Source organism: Clupea harengus, chromosome 12 (genome assembly GCF_900700415.2).
Source record: "Clupea harengus chromosome 12, Ch_v2.0.2, whole genome shotgun sequence".
Taxonomy (NCBI): domain Eukaryota; kingdom Metazoa; phylum Chordata; class Actinopteri; order Clupeiformes; family Clupeidae; genus Clupea; species Clupea harengus.
The window spans coordinates 27,287,651-27,310,722 of NC_045163.1; the positions used below are offsets into that span (position 1 = coordinate 27,287,651).

At 43.0% G+C, this 23,072-nt stretch overlaps 2 protein-coding genes across 2 annotated transcripts in view; both read left to right on the forward strand.

The window, feature by feature from the left end:
- ppip5k2 (diphosphoinositol pentakisphosphate kinase 2) overlaps nucleotides 1–14,580 on the forward strand; it is a 41,423-nt gene extending 26,843 nt beyond the window's left edge. Inside the window, exons 25-32 of the mRNA XM_031578352.2 lie at nucleotides 1,619–1,795; nucleotides 4,967–5,026; nucleotides 5,807–5,882; nucleotides 7,254–7,373; nucleotides 9,220–9,282; nucleotides 12,180–12,323; nucleotides 12,597–12,704; nucleotides 13,338–14,580. Coding sequence (XP_031434212.1) covers nucleotides 1,619–1,795; nucleotides 4,967–5,026; nucleotides 5,807–5,882; nucleotides 7,254–7,373; nucleotides 9,220–9,282; nucleotides 12,180–12,323; nucleotides 12,597–12,704; nucleotides 13,338–13,756 — 1,167 coding nt within the window. The 3' untranslated portion in view covers nucleotides 13,757–14,580. The remainder of the gene's footprint in view (nucleotides 1–1,618; nucleotides 1,796–4,966; nucleotides 5,027–5,806; nucleotides 5,883–7,253; nucleotides 7,374–9,219; nucleotides 9,283–12,179; nucleotides 12,324–12,596; nucleotides 12,705–13,337) is intronic.
- Nucleotides 14,581–15,051: 471 nt separating this feature from the next.
- On the forward strand, nucleotides 15,052–22,046 carry macir (macrophage immunometabolism regulator). Its single transcript, XM_031578351.2, has 2 exons — nucleotides 15,052–15,198; nucleotides 18,897–22,046. Exon 2 carries the CDS (start codon nucleotides 18,904–18,906, stop codon nucleotides 19,579–19,581), a length of 678 nt encoding a protein of 225 aa, XP_031434211.1. The 5' UTR covers nucleotides 15,052–15,198; nucleotides 18,897–18,903; the 3' UTR covers nucleotides 19,582–22,046.
- Nucleotides 22,047–23,072: the final 1,026 nt, after the last annotated feature.

Sequence of the window (23,072 nt, forward strand, 5' to 3'; positions counted from 1 at the left end):
AGATGATACAACCCTGCTATCACGCTGTTTCTTTTTAATTTCTAAGGTGCATTTTTTTGTGGTTGAGAAAGTAACACGTTAAGCGTTAGCGTTAGCATTAGCATCAGCATTGGCAACAGCTTTATAGCAGGAGCTGAATCTTCTCTTTCAAAAGGTGTTTATTTTCAAAATGTTTATTTTGAATCAAATAGACAGGATCTGATGCATGGTATCCTGTAAAATGTGAATATTTGGGGTTCTTAGTTTAAGGCCAGGTTTCCCCTCATACACCATGACAATGATTTACCAAACCCCACATTCTCCCTCTAACTTTCACTTCATATCAGTAATTCACTAAAAAACAAAATAAATCTCACGTCACATACGGCATGCCTGTGAACGTTTTAATATGGCCTCCTCAGACTAGAGTCATTAAGTCTGTTGTGCTAGATGTGCTGGATGGAGGACGTTGTACATTAGCAGATAAATGGAACAGATGTTACACATTTTATTTTGCCCATAGAGACGACCCAAGTAGTCCAAATCCCAAATGCTTCAAATTCCCCAAAATACAGTACCAGTCAAAAGTTTGGACACACCTTCTCATTTTTTTCTCAAAATTGTATTATTTTCTACATGGTAAATAACACTTTTTTTGTTTAGTACATTATTCCATATGTGTTCTTTCGTAGTTTAAATGTCTTCAGTATTAATCTACATTGTAGAAAATAATAAAAGTAAAGAAAACACCTAACACAAAAATTAAAGGTGTGTCCAAACTTTTGACTGGTACTGTACGTTTACAGTTGTCTATTTATAGGCTATTGATCTTTCGTATTGGAATGTGCAGTGTCTAGGAGATTATCCACACCTCTTCATGATTGCATCGTTATGCGCATTAAAACACCTCAATGCTAAAATGAGACTTTAGAATTAGACATCAGACTTTCAGCATACGCGTCGAGTCTTAAACTGGTGATGTGTGTCTGCTCAAAAGATCTTTTAGATGTCAAGTAGGGAAGGGCATACCGCAGGTACGGTACATGGTCAGAAGATATTTTCAAGGGTCAACTCGGGCGCATGTTGACAACTTGGCACGTCTATGGTCTCACTGAGTAAGCCAGCTAGAACTGCATGTTTTCGTCCCCAAACAGCGCCTCCTGGTGGTTAAGACATTGCTGACGTCTTTGGTAAGGGAGGGAGAACAGCAGGAGGGTATTTGAACAAAAGCTTATGTTTTGAGAGAGAGTGAAATCGTTTGAACTGGGTGTCCTAAAGGATCTTTTCGAACGGATGCAACATAATGTGCGGTCCTGGACAGGTGTGAATACTCTCTGAACGGACTGCATTTTGACACATGTGAATTGAATCTTAACAATGAGCGTACATTTTCTTTTTTTTCACTTTGTTTTGTTTGGTGTTGTTTTTTTGTTTTTGTTTTGTCTTAGTCCCCTTTGCAGCCAGACTTAAACAAGACCGCCGCTGGCAAAGTATGACCCTCTCTTTTTTTTTTGTTCCACAGCCACCGTAGGGCTATAGTGACCATGTGAATGTTTGGACACAAGTAGCGTAGCCCGACTGTTGTTTTTTTTTTAATGTTGCATGACTGTGCTGTTTTTGCCCCCTCTCTCACCTCCAGGAAGAGAGCCCCCTGAGTGTGTCTAGCCCAGACTCATTTGGTACCTGGATACACTACACCTGTGGTGTTGGTACAGGGGGGCGGCGAAGACGCAGATCAGGGGACCAAATCACTTCCTCCCCCGTCTCCCCCAAATCACTGGCTTTCACATCCAGTATTTTTGGCTCATGGCAACAGGTTTCTACACATTTTTTTTAAATCTACCATTCACACACAAAACTTGCTAACGCTTACTTTTTTCGTTCACGCGCACCCAAGAAATTGGCAGCAGTCGGCAAGGATACCTAAAAAAAACAAATCAGCAGATCAATGTAAAGAGGTCGTTTTTAAGCCCTAGTTTCCTCAGCGTTCCCGTTACCTAATGCCAAGTAGAGGTTTGTAGATTAGGACTTTCCCCCCCTCTTTGTTTTGCCTTGTTGCATGCAGTATTGCTCCAAGCCGATTAACAGCGCATGTATCTTATCTCTTTCATGAAAATCCTAAACAACCTCAGTCTACCTCGGTCTACCTTGCATTTAAAAACATTTGTTTTTGTGCATTGAAGCTTTTAGCTTTTTTACACAGGGTAAAATAATTGCAAACACTTTGCCCATAAGACTGATGTTTCTTTTTAACCATTGGGACCTGATCAATATTTTTCTTTGACTCGTTGGAGGGCATAGTTTAGACATTGAAAGATGAAGACCTTAACACATTGTTTTATTTTTTTTTACTTTCTAGTAGCATATAATAGCATAATAGTTTATTTTTTGGTATTCTGGACCGTGTGCAAAGGCAGCACTTCTTGCCCTTATTAAGCCTGATCTCTGTCCTGTAGAAGCCCACCCCCTCTCCCCAGTGTGCAGGGCAGTGCCCACCCCCTCTCCACCCCCTCTCCCCAGTGGGCAGAGCAGTGCCCACCCCCTCTCCACCCCCTCTCCCCAGTGTGCAGGGCAGTGCCCACCCCCTCTCCCCAGTGTGCAGAGCAGTGCCCACCCCCTCTCCCCAGTGTGCAGAGCAGTGCCCACCCCCTCTCCCCAGTGCCCACCCCCTCTCCCCAGTGTGCAGAGCAGTGCCCACCCCCTCTCCCCAGTGTGCAGAGCAGTGCCCACCCCCTCTCCCCAGTGTGCAGAGCAGTGCCCACCCCCTCTCCCCAGTGTGCAGAGCAGTGCCCACCCCCTCTCCACCCCCTCTCCCCAGTGCACACCCCCTCTCCCCAGTGTGCAGAGCAGTGCCCACCCCCTCTCCACCCCCTCTCCCCAGTGCACACCCCCTCTCCCCAGTGTGCAGGGCGGAGCAGAATAATGGGGTGCATGGATGTGCAGAACAGAGCAGTGCAGAATAATGGGGTGCATGGATGAGCAGTGCAGTGCAGTGCAGAATAATGGGGTGCATGGATGAGCAGTGCAGTGCAGTGCAGAATAATGGGGTGCATGGATGTGCAGAACAGAGCAGAGCGGAGCAGAATAATGGGGTGCATGGATGAGCAGTGCAGTGCAGAATAATGGGGTGCATGGATGAGCAGTGCAGTGCAGAATAATGGGGTGCAATGATGAGCAGTGCAGTGCAGAATAATGGCCATTGGATGTCACTGATTATTGAGGGGGGCAGGCTGGAGTCCATTGAAGCTTTTATATATTTTTATATCTACTATAAAATGTCCATGATGTGCTATTTTTGGCATCTATGCAATCTCCATGTTCTGTTTTCAACAGTTGTCATGTGACGCTATAGTCCTCTCAAGTCTGCATCTCCACATGGCTCTCTGACAGGAGGGGGTGTTTTACCGTCTCGATGTCTTCCAGAGAGAGAGAGAGAGAGAGAGAGAGAGAGAGAGAGAGAGAGAGAGAGAGAGAGAGAGAGAGAGAGAGAGAGAGAGAGAGAGAGAGAGAGAGAGAGAGAGAGAGAGAGAGAGAGAGAGAGAGAGATGTATATGTGTAGGAAAACTGGTTTTAAATGTAATGTGAGGGCAGAGCCATAAGCATTATGGAGTGCCGTCTCAGAATGCAGAGCCGTATGAGCAACATGTATGCGAAGGCTTGGTCGTTATTCATCGACTGCCTTATGAGTTGGTAATGGATACATACACACGCTACTGCTGGGGAAATTGTACTTTGATCACTGAGTGGTTTTTTTATTTTTTTTATTGGGCTCTTCGTTCCATTAACTACTTCAGTAGCATTTGCGTGACCTCTTTTTCCAATTAGTTTTCCAGCCTAGAATTTACAGCTTGGATCGAGCCAAGCCAGTCTTAATAAAGCAGCCTTTACGAGTCCTTGAGCATTCAAGACCGTCCCTACTAAATCATTTTCAGATCCATTTAATTGTGGGCTAGTTTGGAAATAAAGACTGTCTCTCTTTTTTTTTTGCAACTTTTTATCAGGCATTTAAAGAATTAGGGATAAACTGACATACCCAATGAATTAAGAGCGTATGTTTGGAGTGCAGTACTCCACTCCCGGCGCGGCGCGGCGCCGAACCCTGGACACAGTTGATCTCAAACATGCTCAGGGGCGAGGATCACTCTTTACATTTATCTGCTGAGACTCTTTACATGTATCTGCTGAGACTCTTTAGATGCCTTTGCCACCTGCTCAATTTCAGTGTGGAAAGCAATAACAACTCCAGACCAACCTCTTGAGTTTGGGTCCAACTGATGGCATTGATTTAACCCCTGGATGCTGACCTCTGACCTCTGGAACATGTGTCTTGGGTGGATGTCTTTTGTCCTTCCAAAATTGCCTGGCCCCCTTTTGCCTCCCCCAGAACCTGAACCCATTTCTGCTTAAGCACGGTTTTCAGAACCCCTACTCTCCCACAGGTCGTGGCTTTGACCGGGGGAAATGTTAATGTAGGCCCATGTTAAACTCCAGTTCTCAATCACTCACCCCAACAGAGAGAGCTTGCTGTTGTACACCATAATATTGATGTAGGCCTCTGTTCTTAGACCTGGTTGATCTGATCAGTTGATGTCAGATGTTACTACATACATGCCAAGGTCTTCATTAGTGACTAGTGTAATTAAAGTAGTATGAACCTACTGTGAGTAGAGGATGGTGAACATTAATAATAATAAATAATAAATAAATCCATAGTTCAATTCATGTTAGTAGAGCTGCTTGTCCACGCTGAGGGATGGATTGGTGGACAAATGGTCATACTGTAGATAGCCTCAGAAGTGCTTCTTCATGCTGTTTTATTAGCACGTAACACTTCTGACAGTACCTCGTCAACCATACTGTCCTTCAGTCGAACCTTTAACCTGCACAAGCAGCTGTCACACAGTTTTGTGCACCACAGTGTTCCAGACTATTCTATTGTCATGTGAGAGAGGAGTAAGGCTTCTTTACCTCGCCCTCTTTGAAACAGCGGGAGGGATTCGGGGGGGATCGGAGGCCCTGGTGGATAGGTGTCCCCCCTGGTCCGCAGGTAAGCTCCTTGTGTTAGATGTGAGAGTGGGGTCATGGTGTCCTCATAGTGTCCTGTCTTCATCATCTGAGTCATGACCTCTGACCCTCCCCCCCCCCCCCCCCCTGCCCGCCCGGAGGTCTTCCCAAGACCAATTTGCTCAGGAGGGGCGCCACTCATTTCAAGTTTGTCTGAGGTTTTTTGGGGGGTTTTGTTTTTGCACGAAACACTCTGGGGGGGAAAAAAGGGAACAAGAATACCCTCTTTTAAACTCCTCTGATTGTTATTCTTTTTATTTGACATTTTTCTTTTGTTTTGTACTTGAGGTGTGCTGTGAATTTGGTTCCAAGTTGTGTGGTCTTGATTTCATTTTCCTGTTTTTTTTTTTTTTTTTTTGGTGAAACCTCAATAATCTGCAAACTGTTGCCATGTCTATCGCCATTTGCCTGGCCCTGCACCCCCCCCCCCTTCACGCTGTGGTTGTCTCCCGTCTCCAAGGTTACCATACTCTTGCGTGGAATGGACTCCCTGTAGCCATTGGGTTGTGTGCATGTCCTGTCTCTTACCGCTGTCGCTGTCGCCTTCTGTCCAGATCCCGTCCCCTTCCTTGTGCTGCTCTGGCCCCTTGGTCACTAACCCGTGTCCCGTGCTGCTTATTAACCGCTGTGCATTTAGAGAGAACAGGCCGTGTTTTGCACTCTTCTGCTCTTGCTGCTCTCGTGGTGTCGTCGTTCTGGGATGCTTTCTAACCCCCCTGCAGCCTCTGTAATGTGGTAATCTTTGGTCTCCACTCCCCCTCAGGTGCTAGCAGAGAACAACAGCCACCCCAGGCCGGGAAGGCTGCATTCTGAGCACAAACTGACTACGGGCATAGCAGGTAAGCTCTTTACCGTGTGGGGATCGTAGCAATTATATACTTACTTAGTTTAGCCTTACGGTTTGATAGATATGAAATAGTGCAATGCATCTTAATAGATTACGACTTCTTAAGATTGCAACTAGAAAAGAATGACACTCTCTTGATCAGTTGGCAATACTGTGTCACACACTGTAGCATCAAGCAGGATTTGTTTGGGATCTGTAAGATATTGTGAGTGGCTAGATCCCTTCTGTTAAGGCTGCTGACTGCAGTGTTGATGTACTCCCTATAGTCCTCTGCCTGTGATCTCCACTCTACCTCTTGCACCATCATTAATGTCTTTGCACACACACACTGCTTTCTTTGACTATGATCTTGTGTGGTACCGAATCACTAGCTACTAAAGATATGAACCTTCTTAGCCTGATTTTAAAAAAAAAGCACGCTGTAGACGCCAGATTTTTGCCACATAACTAACGGCGTGCGGACCCGTGCTGGTAACGGCTTCCTGACGTGGAACAGAGCTGTTCTAAGCTGTTCTAAGCAGTTTTGGACACTGTTGTCCACTCAGTAGAGTTTTTACATATCTGCTGTCAAGCCTAAATTAAAACAAAGTTGAATTTCTATGTGGTAGCTTAGTTTTGAGATATAAGTACCAGGTTTGTTTTGTTTTTTGATCATGGATATGGCCCAACATTAGGCTAAAGACTTCTAGTTTTAACCATTATCCATTTCTAGAAATAATTTGATAATGGTTTCCTGAAATGTAGCTTGTTGTGCCTTTTTTAGAGTGCTAGTTAGTGCCCTCTGTAAGTCAATCCTCAGATGTACCGCGACATCAACCCCTACCACCTTCAGAAATAGCAGTCTGGAGATTTTTAAGACCTCCTCATTGAATTCTCTGTAAAGACTATATGGCCTGTTAGAGAGTGTTTTCTTCCACAGAGTAGTATGTCTCCACAGAGAGTGGGATAGTGTCTCAAAAGATGGTGACAGTGTTTGTACACATTCCTTTGGGGAAATTTGCAGCCAGACACAAACTGAACTTGAATGCGTCTTTATAATGGCAGTAAATTAGTCACGATTCAGTCCTTTGGCCTATTGCTATTGGATAGTCTTATTATGGGATAGTAATATTACTGTCATGGTGACAGCCAGTCTTATTATTGGATAGTGACATTTCTGTCATGGTAACGGATTCTCTGAGGCTGCACTACCAGCTATCTTTTTGTGGCAATAATCTAGAAATGCATGATGCATGCATTCAGTGGTATGTATCTGTGTGTGTGTGTGTGTGTGTGTGTGTGTGTGTGTGTGTGTGTGTGTATGCGTGTCTCCTTGGGAAAACACGCTGTTTGCTGTGTGTATCTCTTCTAACTCCCTCATCAGGGTCGCATTGCGCTGGCCTGTTTAGCACCATGGTGCTCGGCGGCTCGTCCAGCGCACCTAACCTGCAAGACTATGCGCGCGCACACCGTAAAAAGCTGACCTCGTCTGGCTTCTTAGATGGTATGTGCAGACTCGCACACACATCTTGTGATGAGATGAACCCTTACCCCTACTTTTTTCTTTTCCTTTTTTTATCCTTTCGTTTTGTTTTAAATAAAGGAATCCTGGAGTTCTCTTTGGTGTCTGTTCCTGTAAACGATAAATCATGATCAGCCACTGGGGTCGATCAGTTTTTGGTTATTTTGGGGAGGGCCGGTACTTAATTATGTAACGTCATTAACAATATAGAGAGGACTATGTCAAAGACAGCACACCCAGTACACAAAACACACGTCACCATTAGTTATATCCTGTATAACTGTTATATCCTATTTAAAATAGCTTAACAAAAAAAGTCTATTCGATTCATCAGACATTTTCCCAACAAAAATCACTGGCTGTCTGGAGATCCGATTTTTTTGTTGGTTTGTTCGTTTTGTAACTTGTGAGTAAGGAGAATCAATTGTAACAAATGATTCTAAATATCACATAGTGCGGTACGTCTTAGAAACCTGTTTATGTTTATCCATTGAAGAAGCTCAAACGATAGAACGATAGAAAGTGCTACTGAAATTTTGTCACAAAATGTGTCTCAGAGGTAGTGTGTAGTAAGTAGTGCAGTGTTACTTTTAAAAACCCCTTGGATGGTTTGACAAAAAAACCCGTGTCGGTCTTTCTCAATCTGACAAGTGAAGACCCTTTTTGTGACCTTTTTGGATGTTTTTCAAGTTCACGTTGCAGTTTTGGTCTAAGGTTAAAAACACAGGCAGATGACTAAACATCTGTTCAGTTCCCTGTCAGTGATTGAAATGACACAACAATTGGGGCCTTTTGTCAAGAATGACACCATTACATCATCATATTATAAAGTTCATGAAAGTTGGTGACATTGATTTTTGCTTGACTCCATGGTAGGTCAAGAGATTGTTAACTAAATTCTGATGCTTAAGTCGGACTTGCCAAATGAGTCACCATGTAGTTAGCTTTGATCAAGAAAAATAAACTTAAAAGTTCCAACTTTTTCTTTGGTTCTTGCTGTACATAGTAGGTGCCAACAGAAGGTAGCAGCTCAACAGAATACCACACACTCGCATCACAATCATTGGTTTCGCAAATAGTTCATATCTCATAAGAAATGTTACCATTTCACTTTTATATCCTTGAAAACCTTTATTAGGCTTGAGCTTAGTACAACGGAAGATCAATTATTTTTGTCATCTCCAGGTCCAGGATTCCTTGAATATTCGTCTCCAAGAAATTATCTTTATATTTTTTTTAGTAATTGTGAAGTTACATGTCATGCCAAAGTGCAGGGCAGTTCCGTCACAATTTAGGATTGGTTATGGCATGCCAGTGTTAGTCGTTGAAACCTTACAGACATTAGCATGGCAGGGTTAGCCGTTGAAACCTTACAGACATTAGCATGACAGTGTTAGTCGTTGAAACTTTACAGACATTAGCATGCCAGTGTTAGCCGTTGAAACCTTACCGACATTAGCTTGAGGTTGGATGTGGTTTGGAGGGGAACATTTTTTTTTTGGCGGTGTCCATTTTAGTCTCTTGGTGGCACTTACAAGTGTCCACGCTACTCTCTTTCTTTTCTCTCTCCAACTGGGATGAAAGGCATCCAACATGGTGTCTGAAACCATAGCCACGGGAAAGGGTTTATCCACCATCTATGTTGCTCTGGCTGGCCAGACCCCTAGCAACTAACTCACACTAAAACCACTCTCCTCTCCTTTCCTCATCCCTCCTTTCTGCATGCTGTTCTAACGCTTCAGTTCTTATTTTCTGCCCCTTTTCCTCTAATTCCCTTCTTTCTTTTAGATGTTGTACATGTTCAGGACCCTGTTTCTCTCTTTCTCAGAGGCCACGCGTGGTTCTGCAGTAAAAAGATTTTCTATCTCATTTGCTCGACATCCAACCAATGGTATGTTTGCTTTTGTTTTAATTCTGTTGTGTTTTCTCTTCATTTCCTCTTTCATTTTCTTTCTTTTTTTTAATTTTTTTTTGTTTGTTTTGGTTCTGAGTTAGCAAAAGAACCCTTTTCAGTTCCTACCCCCTCACTCCCTGCCACCAGACCAGAGCACTCTGCAATAAGGGCCCTGTTTCTTTGGCTCTTAACAAACACGCTCTTTAGCCGGCCTCTCAGGCCTATGCACTCCCCTCTGAGTGCTCCTGTTATGCAATTCAGCCGAGCTTCAACACCACACGGATCCCACGCGATTTGGTTTTGTCCAAACAGCTGACTGGTCATATTGTGCCACAGTGTTGAGTATATGTTCGGGTGCAGTCCATCCAAATGTGAATGATGTTTGGACAAGTTAACAACAGCCAAGTTAACAACATTTGTATTCAGTTTGTTCAAATATAGAATCTGCATTGGAAAAAAAGGGATAGATTACAGGCAAGGTGGGCTGAGTAATTGTACGTTGTTTTAATATAAATTGTTATCATATATACTATATTGATGCAGGTTTCATTTTTTGTTTGTAAGAATTTCAAAAATCATATCAACTTCGAAGATATCTTCTGGTCAAATACTGCAAGTATTTTATGTCTCTAGCTCAGCCATTTGTTAAAAATATCCTATTTTTATTGTTTTTTGTTTTGTTTTTTGCTTTTGTTTTTATCTGCTTTTCTAAATGGGTCAGTGTTTCCCAGTATGTTCTGTGGTAAGTGTTAATTATGTTGAATTTCCCCATCGACCTCTCGTCTGAATGTTGTTTGGTGTTTTTCTTTTTGGCTCAGGCTCCTTCTCTTCTGTAGAGTTTGGCTTCCTTTATCTCTCACAGTTTTCAGCCCTAGGCCTCACAGTACCCCTCTCTCCTCTTTTGTCCCTGTTTGTGTACCATAGCTTTGGAACACCTTAGTTCATTGGCCCTCCCACATGTTCTGTATATTGCACATCCACACAACTCCCCACGTAGCACTGGAATTAAGGCCTCGTAGACAGGGAGCAAGGATATTAACTTTACTCAAGTAAGCGGGACATTTGAAATTCATATACATTATTTTGCAAGTACCTACTGCAAATAGGAACAGTGCGATGCAGATTTTCACTAAATTAGTGTTGACTAGTTTAGGGGGGTTTGCAAATAAACACACACACACACACACACACACACACACACACACACACACAATTAAAACTCAGATTTGGTCCCTTCTCTCATATTTGATAGTCCATGGGTGCCACACTATTCCAGAAAACTATGGTAAGGTGCATTACTAAGATGACCGTTCCATTGCTTTGGTTAGCGTAGCTAGCGTAGCCAGTACCTCTGGCCCTTTCCTAAATGTGCCCCCTAGCATTTAATATTGTGTCGTTTTAGAGAAAAGTAGAAGATTGTTCTCAGTCTGTGTTCAGTGTTGCCTGCCTTCTGTTAACAGTCCTGCTAGTACCTGGCAATACAGCACATGATGTTATTTGCACCAAGCATAGAATTATATTTTCTATTTTGCGACACATTTAGTGATTCCTTTAGCGCTAGCCTCCTTTCTAATGGCACTTAGAACACGGTCCCCTAAAGAAGCACTTAGAACACGGTCCCCTAAAGAAGCACTTAGAACACGGTCCCCTAAAGAAGCACTTAGAACACGGTCCCCTAAAGAAGCACTTAGAACACGGTCCCCTAAAGAAGCACTTAGAACGCGGTCCCCTAAAGAAGCACTTAGAACGCGGTCCCCTAAAGAAGCACTTAGAACGCGGTCCCCTAAAGAAGCACTTAGAACACGGTCCCCTAAAGAAGCACTTAGAACACGGTCCCCTAAAGAAGCACTTAGAACGCGGCCCCCTAAAGAAGTCTTTACCAAAATGTCGTCATACCTTTTTAAAAATCATATACATTTTGGGTCACGAAGTTTGAAGCAGATGTCTCCAATAAGCTGTAGTTCACAAACTTGACTCTGCACATTGTTTTAGTTCAAGCAGGGTTAGTTAAACATGTTGCAAGTATGAGACATTTGGACTTAATGCAGCTTTACTTCAGTGAGTATGGGGTAGATGTTGCTGTATTACCCGTCAGTAACGTAAAGTAGCTTCATTAACGGCTTATTTATTTACTCTGACAATAGTCGGCGGCAATGTTTTGGACAGTCTCTAAGTATACATTTTGATTGATGTTTGAGAGACTGAACCTACTCCTTAATCAAAATAAAAATATATATAAATCACTGAATCCACAAAAGTAGCTGGAGATACATTAGTTAAATTTGTGAGTGTTCAAGTGTGACCGTTTAATTTTCCCAACATGATGTAGGGCAGTGATCGAAGATCTCTGCAATAGCTGTACTATACTTACATACACCTTCAGCAGTGGCAGTCATTTCTCTGCAACACATTTGTCAACACATCTTAACAAAAGATCCTCTATGACATCTTTTGATGTTGCTCTTGTCAAATCATGAGTTGGTCTAAACACGTGACGTAATTTGATGCAATACCATCACACCATTCGGACCCTGTTCATCCAATAACAATGATAATCAAAGTAACAATTCTACTCAGGTAGGTAGAAATCCAGTTTTACTCTCTCTCTCTCTCTCCCCCCGTCACCTTGGCTGAAACAGTTGCAGTAGATAAAGCTTACAGTGAGGTGTAACTTCTGTGTAACTCACCCACCACCATTGTCCCACCTCAAACCCGGCTTTGATGGTGATTTGGTTTTCTCTGTCCATCTTCACAGATAATGGAGTATCATGGTTTCTGTGTCGCCAGCTTCATTAAAATGCACTACTCATTTTTATAGAACCGTACACTCACAGATGGATCGTGCTCCCGTGTCAGTGCGTGCCCAACTGACGTGGTTGTTTCCCTCCTTGTAGGGTTCGAGCTGTACTCGATGGTGCCCTCTATCTGCCCACTGGAGACCCTGCACAACTCGCTCTCCCTGAAGCAAGTGGACGACTTCCTAGCAAAAGTCGCTCAGTCTCATGAATCCCTTTTGGACATCTCGGCGTGTTCCCCAGGTACAGGCACAGCTACTCGAGCCTCTTCTCCACCCCTGTGAAGGAAATGGGTCGCCAGATTGCTTCCAGAATGACGTCTGTATGCTGTGTCTAACCCCAACCTCTAGCATGGTCGCGTGCCTACAATTAAACACTGTGCTCTCTGAACATAGTCAGAAATGATCTCTCTCTATATATATACACAATTAAAGCAGTTCTCTCATACACATCTAGAGATGCCATTTGCCTTTGATACTGAAATGTCATTCTTGTCATTCATGCTCCTTTGGTTAGCTGGCGCAGGGAAGAAGGCCCCACTGAATACTTACACTCCAGCAAAGATTTTACCATGTCCATTCACCAGGTCATTAGCGAAGCAGGCCTGTGAAAGGGCGGCTTCAGGTACGTTAAGCAGTTCTAAAGAAATATTCTCAGAATGTTGTGTTATGTTTCAAAATGGAACAAATTGAGAGAACTGTTGAGGCCGACACCTACTGGTGGCAGTGTTCAGTATGAGTGTCATGGAATGCACTTAACATTCTGAAACACCCATTGAAGTGAGCCAGTCTAAACCGTGAAAACAAGACTTTATTAGGGGATAGTTTAAAGCATAACAATGACAGAAACGGTCAGAGCTATTTAAATTGACAATGGATAGATATTACTCTGCCATTATGTAGTCATCTTTATTAGCTATCTACTTGCTATATAAGCTGGGTAACATTAGTTAGTTTTGTTTACAAGTGGTGATGGTTGCTAAGGAAAGAAAGCCATGCTTTTAACCCAATGTGCCATAATGGTTGCTTTAAATTGTTGAAGACGGTAAAAATACATGGACGTAATTGTTCTCTATGGACCTGATGCTCAAGAAATAGAACTGTGTTCTAACCTATGAAGTTGATGTGCGTCAGATGCCACCAGTTGGCGTTGGCCTTTTACAGTTATAAAAGTTCAATTGAAACTTCAGTAAAATATATAGCAGCCATATGACATAGGTTTCTCTCCTGTGTGTCTGCTTGCATGTCGTTGTCACAGTGAGTGAGTGCACCTCAAGCCCACTGGCCACATCCAGCCTGGCTGACCTTAGAGGGACACACAAGGCATCAAAGGAGTGCTCTCCCCTTTGCACGTCAACCCCCGGCAAAACTGAGCCTGCAAGAATTAGCCAAAACCAGCACGGCCCCAGGGCCACCCATGTTCCTGCGCAGCCTGCAGCCTGTCCAAAAGCAGCCACAGACTCCCCGCCAAATCCCCGGGAGGATGGAGAACTGAAGGCAGCTAAATCGAGCTTTGGACGCAGTGGTGGGACCATACAAGAGACTTCCTCCCACGAGAGCTCAGGAGACCAGGAGACAAAGAGAAGAGTCATTGATAGTACTGTCTCCAGTGTTGAGGTACACACCGAGTCGGTGGTACCCAGCTCCCCAAAAGATCAAGGTCCATCTCAGACCTGAAGCAAGGGTCCATAAACAAATCAACTAGTCTTGGTTTGCGACTTGAGTTGTTACACAAACTGAATGTGCCATAAAGGTGCGAACCCTCCTGAAAGTTCTTTCCCTGTAAGAATCCCAATGTAATAATATTCAGTGTATAAAAGGTTACACATATCACTTGAACTTTTAAGCTAAGCACATTTTAAGAGGTTACAGATACTCAGTACAAAGATGCCATATTGAGTTTGACAGAACGTAGCTGTATTGTGGAACAGACACGAAAAGCCATGGTTTTCATGGGAGGCTAGTTCATATCCTTGTGTTGCTGTGTTCCTGTCTAGCTTTTTTGTATATTTGAATGTACTGTAAAAGCAGAGAAAAAGTGTAAGAAAGAACAGTCTTTTGTCAGGAATGGTCACGGTCTTGGACGATGCTACAGCCGATGCTACAGCTACTTTCCTTGTGGAAAATTCCGGAACGAAGCTAAATAAAATGGATGAGGTTCCTCATTCAGTTATCACATTATTTTTTTGGTCCAAAGTGTAAAAGGACGGTTTAAAGAGTCAGTTAAAATGTACTCGCACATGTGCACACACACACACACACACACACAAAATCTCACACACACACCTAAAATGTTTTTGACATGTTTTAGCCATACTGATGATCTTGCACTTGCACTATCTGAACCATTGAACTGGAAGTGAGATAAAGACTGCCTTACTGAATGTGACGATTGTCCTTTAACATCATGCTTTATTCCATTGCAACCAAAAATAAATGTTGTGTATATAATGGAAATAAACTTTGGTGGAAGTCCCTTTTCGGGGGTCTTCGGGTCAAGAGTTTTTGCGTTTTTCTTATTCTGTAAAAATAATCATGAGAAAGGACTAAGCTGATGTCCATAGCCATGACACCCAATGTTTACTTGAAGACAGGATTGACTTTGATTAAGGATAGAAATGTACGATTAGAAACTGGAATAGTTAGTGCAGTCATTTGAAGCTTTGAATTTGAGCCAGCAGCGTCACAAAAATGACCATAAAAAAGTAATATTTTCTTTAAAGTAGACTACTGAATAAGCTATGCATCAATTGTTAGGTAGGCTTATTTAAAAATATTCATCTTGGTGAAGATTCGAGATCTGTAGCGTGGCGGTTTGCTTCAATATAAAATAGGGCGGGGTCAGTTTGGTTAAATCCTTAAAATAACTTTCTGTAAAATTTGATTATAACGACGACTGTGAGAGAGTAAATACACACTTAAATGCCTGTCATAATTCCTTACCTAACATCGATGCTCACACTACAGCTGAGGTCATGCTCAGATTACTGTATCACGTGACTTCTGTCGGAAGCGTCGGCTGGGTGCTGCTGGTCACTATCATAGCATTACTACATTGACAGATCATTTGGCCCAGTCAAGCAGAGGCGTGAGCGCAGTGTGGCGTAGCCGTCGAACAGGTATGTTTCCTCTCTGATTCTATCGTTAATTTAATGCGTTCATGTTCGTGTGGCATTTATATGTTACTAAATAAACTGCTATCCTCTTTATCTCTCGGCTGGCTGTTAGAGTAACGTAAACCTAGCCAGTTGAAGCATCTAACGTTATTCTTGAGGATTCGTTGTAATGGTGGGCAAGGGAATATTTTAGACCTTGGTGATGGTTTAACTTGGAAACCAAATTATCTATGCCAAAAAAGGGCCGGATGGGCGCTGTTATTAGAGTTGGCTTATCATTAACCATCTTGCAAAGCCTATTTTGGAAGGCCCAGCCAGTTTACAGCGTATTTCCATCAGCTAGGTCTACACTACGAAGCCCCCAAGCACCAGGGAGAAAAAAAACAGGATAGAACTGGCTTCTCATCACAATGGAGATGAGATGTTGGCTAGCCATTAGCATGCTATCGTTGTCACAGAAATTAGATGTTGTTCATAACCCTTTGAGAACTATGGTCTGTACGCCAAATATGTTATCAATGGAGTTGTATTTCCATTGTAGTATTTCTGTCGGATTAGCGTTAGGCTAGTTGCCCAACGCGCTCTTCCCCTGGGCTGATGACAGGAGACACGATGACAGGTGTTTTCGGCAAAACGCAGAGCATGGATCTGGAAATGACATTAGATTTTCATCTGGTCCGCTCAATTCAGGAAATTCATTTGGTTATTTGTATTTGAGTGCAGATATTAATTTAGCTTCACCTGCTAGCTCTCAGAATATATTAGAAAATTAGGTTTATGTCGGCCAGTGTAACGAATGAGAGAAAATGATCCCAGAAATGCATGCCGTTGTAACGTTACAGTTCACTACATTGACTAGGTAGGACTCGCTCACTAGGTGACCCACTGCTTAGTGAAGATGCACATGCACTGTCACATGGGTGGGGATAGTCTTATCAGAAGCCTCCATGCTATTTTGGAGTGTTACAAAGGCAATAAACCCTTATATAGTTTGTGTAGTCTCTCGTCTAAAGAGAATTCCTCAGCTGTGCTGAATCAGATTCAAATAATTGTATCCATTAGAATTAAGCCAAACTTAGTCATTCTATTTTTTCATGTTTTAGGTTCATTAGATTTGTTAGATCTTGACTTAGTCTCTGACATGTCTCTGGTTAGGATACCAGAAGAGTCAGACTCCACTTACATGTCTTTTAGCTTGTCGGAATTGGCCATCTTAATGGGATACTTCAAGTAGCAATTCATGGTGTATGCATTCAATGTAATATTCATTTGAAGTTTGTTGTTATTTTTCTTAGCATTTCTGTGGTTGCCTTTTTGAATGTTTAATCTTTTTCTGCATCTTGTCTCTTCCCCTGTCCCACATGGGTTAGATCCACAGTATCTGACCCATATCTCCGTGGCCCTTCTGGTGCTTTTGCCATGATCTCATGTGCGCATTGCCTCCACTGCCATTTTTTCAATGTCTTATTGCTTTTGGCCGTCCCGCACACGACCATATGGCCATGTTATTCTGGAGATGGCACGTGTTGTGCGGACCGGGGTTTATCTGTAGTTATGGCAGGGATATAAGGGATGGGATTGAGGCCTCTGCCTCACCATTAGAAAATGAGCAGTTCGTGTTGAGCTGGTGTTAATGTGGTCTTATCTGGGAAAGTGTGTGTGTGTGTGTGTTTGTGTGTCAAAGGATAGAGAGGGATCTACAGTACAGTATTTGCATAGAAGATGTAGCGGAGTTCTGCAACCAGTATGTGAAGGTAAAAAGGTAGATTTATCTAGGCTGTAAATCTCTGGTGTGGGATGATGATATAGCGATGTGGTCCATATGTGTCTAGCAGTGGCGACCGGCGGTTGGGTGTGAAGCAGTCGTGAACCTGAAAAAGCTAGGGGCCCGGGGGCATGCTCCCCCATAAGAATTGACATATAAGCCCTGAAATGGGGACTTGTGATGAATTTGGGGAAACTAATTGATAAATTGAGACTTAAACATTACGAGAATAAGGTATTCAAGGTATCACATATAACTGCATGAATGCATTCAAGCATTAAAAGATCATGCTCTTACTGATAATTGTCAAGTGTGTTGACAATGATGGTGATGTCTCTGTCTGGGGGCTTCAGCAGTACACAAACCAAAGATTTAATCAGATTAATTAAATGTATTCCAAGTTGAGGTTATTCAGTTAAAAACACACACACAAATAAAACCTAAGGGACCACAGGGAAAACCACAGGGAGAGGCCAAAGTAGCAATAAGTAACACCTGAAAATACCTATTGAGTGGAGTAAATCTCACCTACCATAAATCTAAAGTTAAACACCAGAAACTAATTTCGTATATTATTGCACTTTTTCCAAAAACACCTGCACTAGCAAGTGGACCATATCCAGATAAGAGTTGATTTGAGAACCAATAACAAACCAAATAGGCCTAACGTCCGACACGCCAACTCAACTCACTCACCTTCCTGCTCTCTAGCCAGGTGCTTTTACTTCTAGCAAACATCAAGATTTTCTAGAGCCATAAGTTATGAGTATTTCTCCAAACATTATTCAGTTGATAAAGCCTGTTTTCTGTAGTCAAAGGCTTCAACATTAACAACAATAATAGGGGTGGGAATCTCTTGGCACCTCACGATTCGATTCCGATTCAGAGGTCAACGATTTCGATTCTAAACCGATTATCGATTCTAAACCGATTATCGATTATCGATTCTAAACCGATTATTGATTATCAATTCTAAACCGATAACCGATTTTTAAAACATTTGAGTTTGCTACTCAGAGTCTCAAATCACTTCCTACTTTGTGTTTGATAATTAAAGAAAATCAACAGATGAATTACCTTCTCTATTTTTTTATTAGATAAAAAGCTTTTCCTTGTCACAATTATGACTTTCAATGAACAATGCAACAATCGATGCAGTTTCCATTTCAACACAAAATCGGTGTGTAAAAAAAAAAAATTTTAAATTTAAAAATCGATTATGAACTTTTCTGAATCGAGACAGAATCGTTCTAGATAATCGAGATAAATCGAAGAATCGATTTTTTTCCGCACCCCTAAACAATAATAAGCTAGCATTAGATTGCAGTAGCCAACGACAGGAAAACTTGTTCTCTTACCTTGCTAGCTGATGCTAGCTAGCTAACCCGTTCACAAACCACTGCTTTACCAGGTGCTGCTCCTGTTCTCTGCTCTGCTGGGCTTTCTAGTTTCCCCCATAGGGTAAAACAAACACGCAAAAATCCACTAGACTCCACTAGAAGTGTTGTCTCTATCAGTGTTGAAGTCAAGTCCGATGTAAGATGAGCTAGTTAGTTAGAAAAAAACGAACTAACATTAGCTACTAACCATAGCTAAAAAGACAGTTTATGCTAAGCAGCATCAAGAGTCAATTCAAGTATTGGTCTACCTCACACTTTAACTGCACTTTTCCTTCATAGCTCACAAAACGTGAGAATGCCAGGATCTAGTCATCAACATTTAATGTTTGCTAAAAGCAAGGACATCTTTATCCTTATAATCTCTCTACAGGCACCCACAGAATATCATGAGAGTGACTTATTGTATGTATTTTGTGTGTATTTTGCGTTCAATCTCCAACAACCTGTTTTCTGTTGTCTCTATCCACTTGTCCCTTTTCCTGTCTGCTTTCTCTGCCTTTTCTTGAATCTGTCTTGTGTCCTTCCGCGCGCCCCAGCCAGGTCATGTCTTTAAAGATGGAGATGGATGTCAGTGGCGTGTCCAGGGCACCCATATCTGTTCTACCTGCTGCTGCGGCGGAGGAGGTGAAGGCCACGCTGAGGCCCGAGGCGGAGCGTCCGCGCTGCTCCAGCACCCCCTGCTCGCCCATCAAAAGTACTGTCTCAGGGTACCAGATCCTGCACATGAACGCCAACTACCTGGTGGGCTTCACCACCGGCGAGGAACTGCTCAAGTTGGCCCACAAGTGGTCCGACGCCGGCCCAGAGAACCCCACCACCCCCGAGGCCTTGCCGGCGAGCCCTTTGCGGAGGCCGCTGGATGTGGGCCTGCATCGGGCCTCGCGCATCTACAAAGCCAAGAGCCGCTACTACCAGCCGTACGACATCCCCGCTGTCAACGGGCGCCGGCGGAGACGCATGCCCAGCTCAGGGGACAGCTACCTCAGGCCGACAGGCTCCGGGGGGGCCGGGACGGGCGCCGGCGAGCCCAGCAAGGCCCTGCACGGGCCCCTGCCTCTGTGCCTGCTCAAGGGCAAGAGGGCACAGTCCAAGTCCCTGGACTACCTCAACCTGGACAAGATGAACCTAAGGGAGCCGGCCGCGGACACTGAGGTGCTGCAGTACCAGCTCCAGCACCTCACCCTGCGCGGGGAGCGTGTCTTCACCCGCAACAAGACATGAGGGGCAGGCTAGTGGGCGAGGAGGATGGGGGGGTGGGGGTGGTGGGTCATGGAGCCGGCCTGAGCAAACAGTTGTTCAGAGGGTCCTGGTCGCCCTTCTCAGCTCTTTGCGTTGCCCCTCTCCCGTCCCAGGCCATTTAAGACTCCTTGGTCCCTACCGTTACATTATGCACTGTTCAACTGGATGGGTCGACCGCTGCGGGACTAACTTGACCCACTCTGTCAGTACGTCAGTCTGTGAACCGATTCAAACTGGAAACTCAACTATCTTGATCTTAAATTATAAAAAAAGGGGGTTATTTAACAAGATGGGTGGGAAAAATAAAAAAAACATGGAGGTTAGCAATAAATGGTATGCTTCAACACTGCTACTGTTGTATGTGTGTGTATGCGTGCTCCAGTCAAATATAGCCAACCGTTTTAAACTTGTCATTGGTTTTGGTTGCATTAAGATGGCCACTGTTGCAGAGCTGTGTGTGTGTGTGTGTGTGTGTGTGTGTGTGTGTGTGTGTGTGTGTGTGTGTACGCGCGCTCTGTGTCACATTGCACACATGGCTCAGACACTGAGAAGTCCTCAACTCACTCAAACCATCATCGAGGGACCCACATGGCTCACCTGTTCTTTCGAGTATTAGCCTTTTTCACATTTTTAGCATCAGCCCCATCGTAACAATCTCAGCGTGTGCGCTTACCTCTCCTGTAACTTGCCGGCACGTTTTGTGTGTGACGTGGCGCTGTTTTTATGTACTACACACGACTGTTACACAATCGCTGGGGTGGGGTTATTTTAAAACGTTGAGGAGGATTTGTGCAGTGGAGGCTTATCTTTAGAAAACCTTGAGGTACATTTAGCTCCTCTCTCACTCGCACTGAATAAATCTCCTTATGCCTTTTAAGGAGCGCCTGACATCCAGACGGATGATGTTGGGATTAGGTATTCCAGTGTCTCTGTGAGAGTCTGTGACCGTCCTCATCGGTTTTTGTTTGGGTTTTTTGTATGTTCGGTTCCTCATCATCAGACCATAGGGTACAATGCAATCCTTCGAGCTCCCGATCCAGATTTCTTTTCTCTCTTTCTCTAATGATCACACTCTCGCTACATATTGAGACGCTGTATGTTCGTGCTTTGCCACAGAAACCAAAGGATGAGCTAAGGGTGCCCTGGGAAAACTTGATATAATTTGATTTTTGATTTTTGTTTATTTGAACTGCTTAGGACACCAGACAATCATTTACCAGGGTTTCTACCCTACTTGAAGTACGGAAACAGTTTTCCTGGTAGGACATTAGTTCAGGTAATAATCCACATTTACTGGGCCAATGAAAGAATGCTCTCTCTGAAAACCATCCTTCCATTTACCTGCCTTTTTTATTTTCATGTTTTGTTTGAATTGCCATGTCATTTTATTTGGTTTGAAAGAAACATGTTTTAAAAGAACGGGACTAGTCCAACACTATTTTACCTTTTTTTTTTTTTTTTTTTTAATTGTGGTTCAGATAAGAATTTGGTAAGCTAAGAATAACTCTCTGTGATAAACCTCGCTGGTTATACAGTGCTTCAAACCATTGAAATGAAAGACACTGTTGTGTGAACTAGACGCTGAAAGCACCTTAGCCCCTTTCAGTTGGTTGTTAATGTGCATCTTGGTAGGCCTCTCCGGCACCTTTTGGGGGATTGATTTGGTATCAGTAGTGCAGCTGAATGTCGACTTTAATGTAACAGTTATGTGTACTTTAACTGGAAATGTTCTCGGGGGGGGAAACAAGACTGTTGTCATTAGATTGTTTTGCAGTAATTTACTTTTGCAGGCTATTGTTTAAAAAAAAAAAAAAAATGGTGTGCATTATATTGCAGTGAATTTGTCAATATGATACTCTACATCAGTTGCCCATGGTGACAGCATCATTTTGAATATCGCCACTCAGGACAAAGTCTGAATTGCTGTAAGTTATACCACTTTGTGATTTGATTAGTGACCTTCATCATATGTTAGTTAGTCGTCATCACACCTGACCAATGAGGTTGCCAATAAGAGACAAGTATACAATATTCAGAGTTAGGGAAAGTAGGTATATGAATATATTAAGCTTTTCTGTTACTTGTAACAAACATTAAGTTGAACAGACATGGGTGAAACTGACTTCTGCATGATGAGTTTAAAGGCATTAGAAACTTGTATCACAGGTTGCAGTGCCTTCTAAGAGGAACTAACTTTGACCTGTTCTTGATAGGTTAATGTTTGTTGTTTGTTTGTTTGTTTTTTTGTTTAGTTACCAGGTTGTTATTTATTTAGAACATAGGTTGTATGGTACACATTAAGCCTCATTAATCTTGTGTAGTGTAGTTTGACCGCTTTTTCGAGCCTTCGTTTTCACTTTGCCCCTATGCCCTGTGATGCATTTCTGTGTCTGACGTTTTCTGACCTTACACTTGACATCAATAATAAAACACAAACTTCAAACTTCCTCTGGTTTATTGTTTAATAAGGTAGTGTAGATTTTATACATGTGTGTGTATACATGTTTATGATGACTGATTGAGATTCTGCCCTTCTACTGGTGTTAGTATATTTTGGTATTGTGTGTGTGTGTGTGTGTGTGTGTGTGACTAAATATAAATGTTGGCAGAAACGGAGAGCGTGTGGGAGCTACATCGATTCTGTGATGCTGCATGCGAACGCTGCGATGTGGCAGGCCAACAGGAGGGGGCGCTCATCTGTAGCCCTGCAAGCTTCTGATCCCTCGGGGTAACGTGAGGGGGAGGGTGTGCTGATGTTTTTCTGCAGCACTTTGCGTTTTTCAGTAGAAGTTTTCGGTAAAGACTACTAATTTTATCTATAGGGACTTTGGGATGTGTGAACACTACTTAAGTCCATTTTAAGACGACACAAGTGAATCTATTCTACAACTCCTCTGTTTGTAATGTTTTATATCTGAAATATATTTGCCTTCGTCTATGAGTTGATATTCTCAATTGGCAGTTATGCCCTTTTGTTTGGCTAGGTCTGAGCATTGAAACGTAAGTAGTGGAGGCCTACCCACGAGTGGAAAGTACGAGAAAGCTTCCTCTTTTATTTGTGATTCTTCATCTTCACTGCCTTCGCTGTCACTTCTTCCAGTCCCTTGCATCAATTTGTAGTGTTTTTTTTTTTTTTTTTTTTTTTTTGCTTATTCGAGCCAAAGGCATAGCACTTCTTTTGTTTTACCCATGATCTCATGATGCCGTCTATTAGTGGTCCCAACAATATGGCGCAGAGCTAGCTTCGATTTTGATGGGGAGAAAACAACAGGTTGCTCGACCCAGGCTCCTGGACCTCTAAATCCTTTGCTGCCTCTTCTGCCATCTAGTGGACAGAAGCAGAAAAGGACCTTGTTGTGTCTTCCCTCGTGTTTGGGTCACAGCATGTAGCCTACTACTACCACAAGGAGACGCCAAGTCCATAATTGGTTAGACAACAGTACCTTACCACAAACCTTCGTCATTAAACAGTT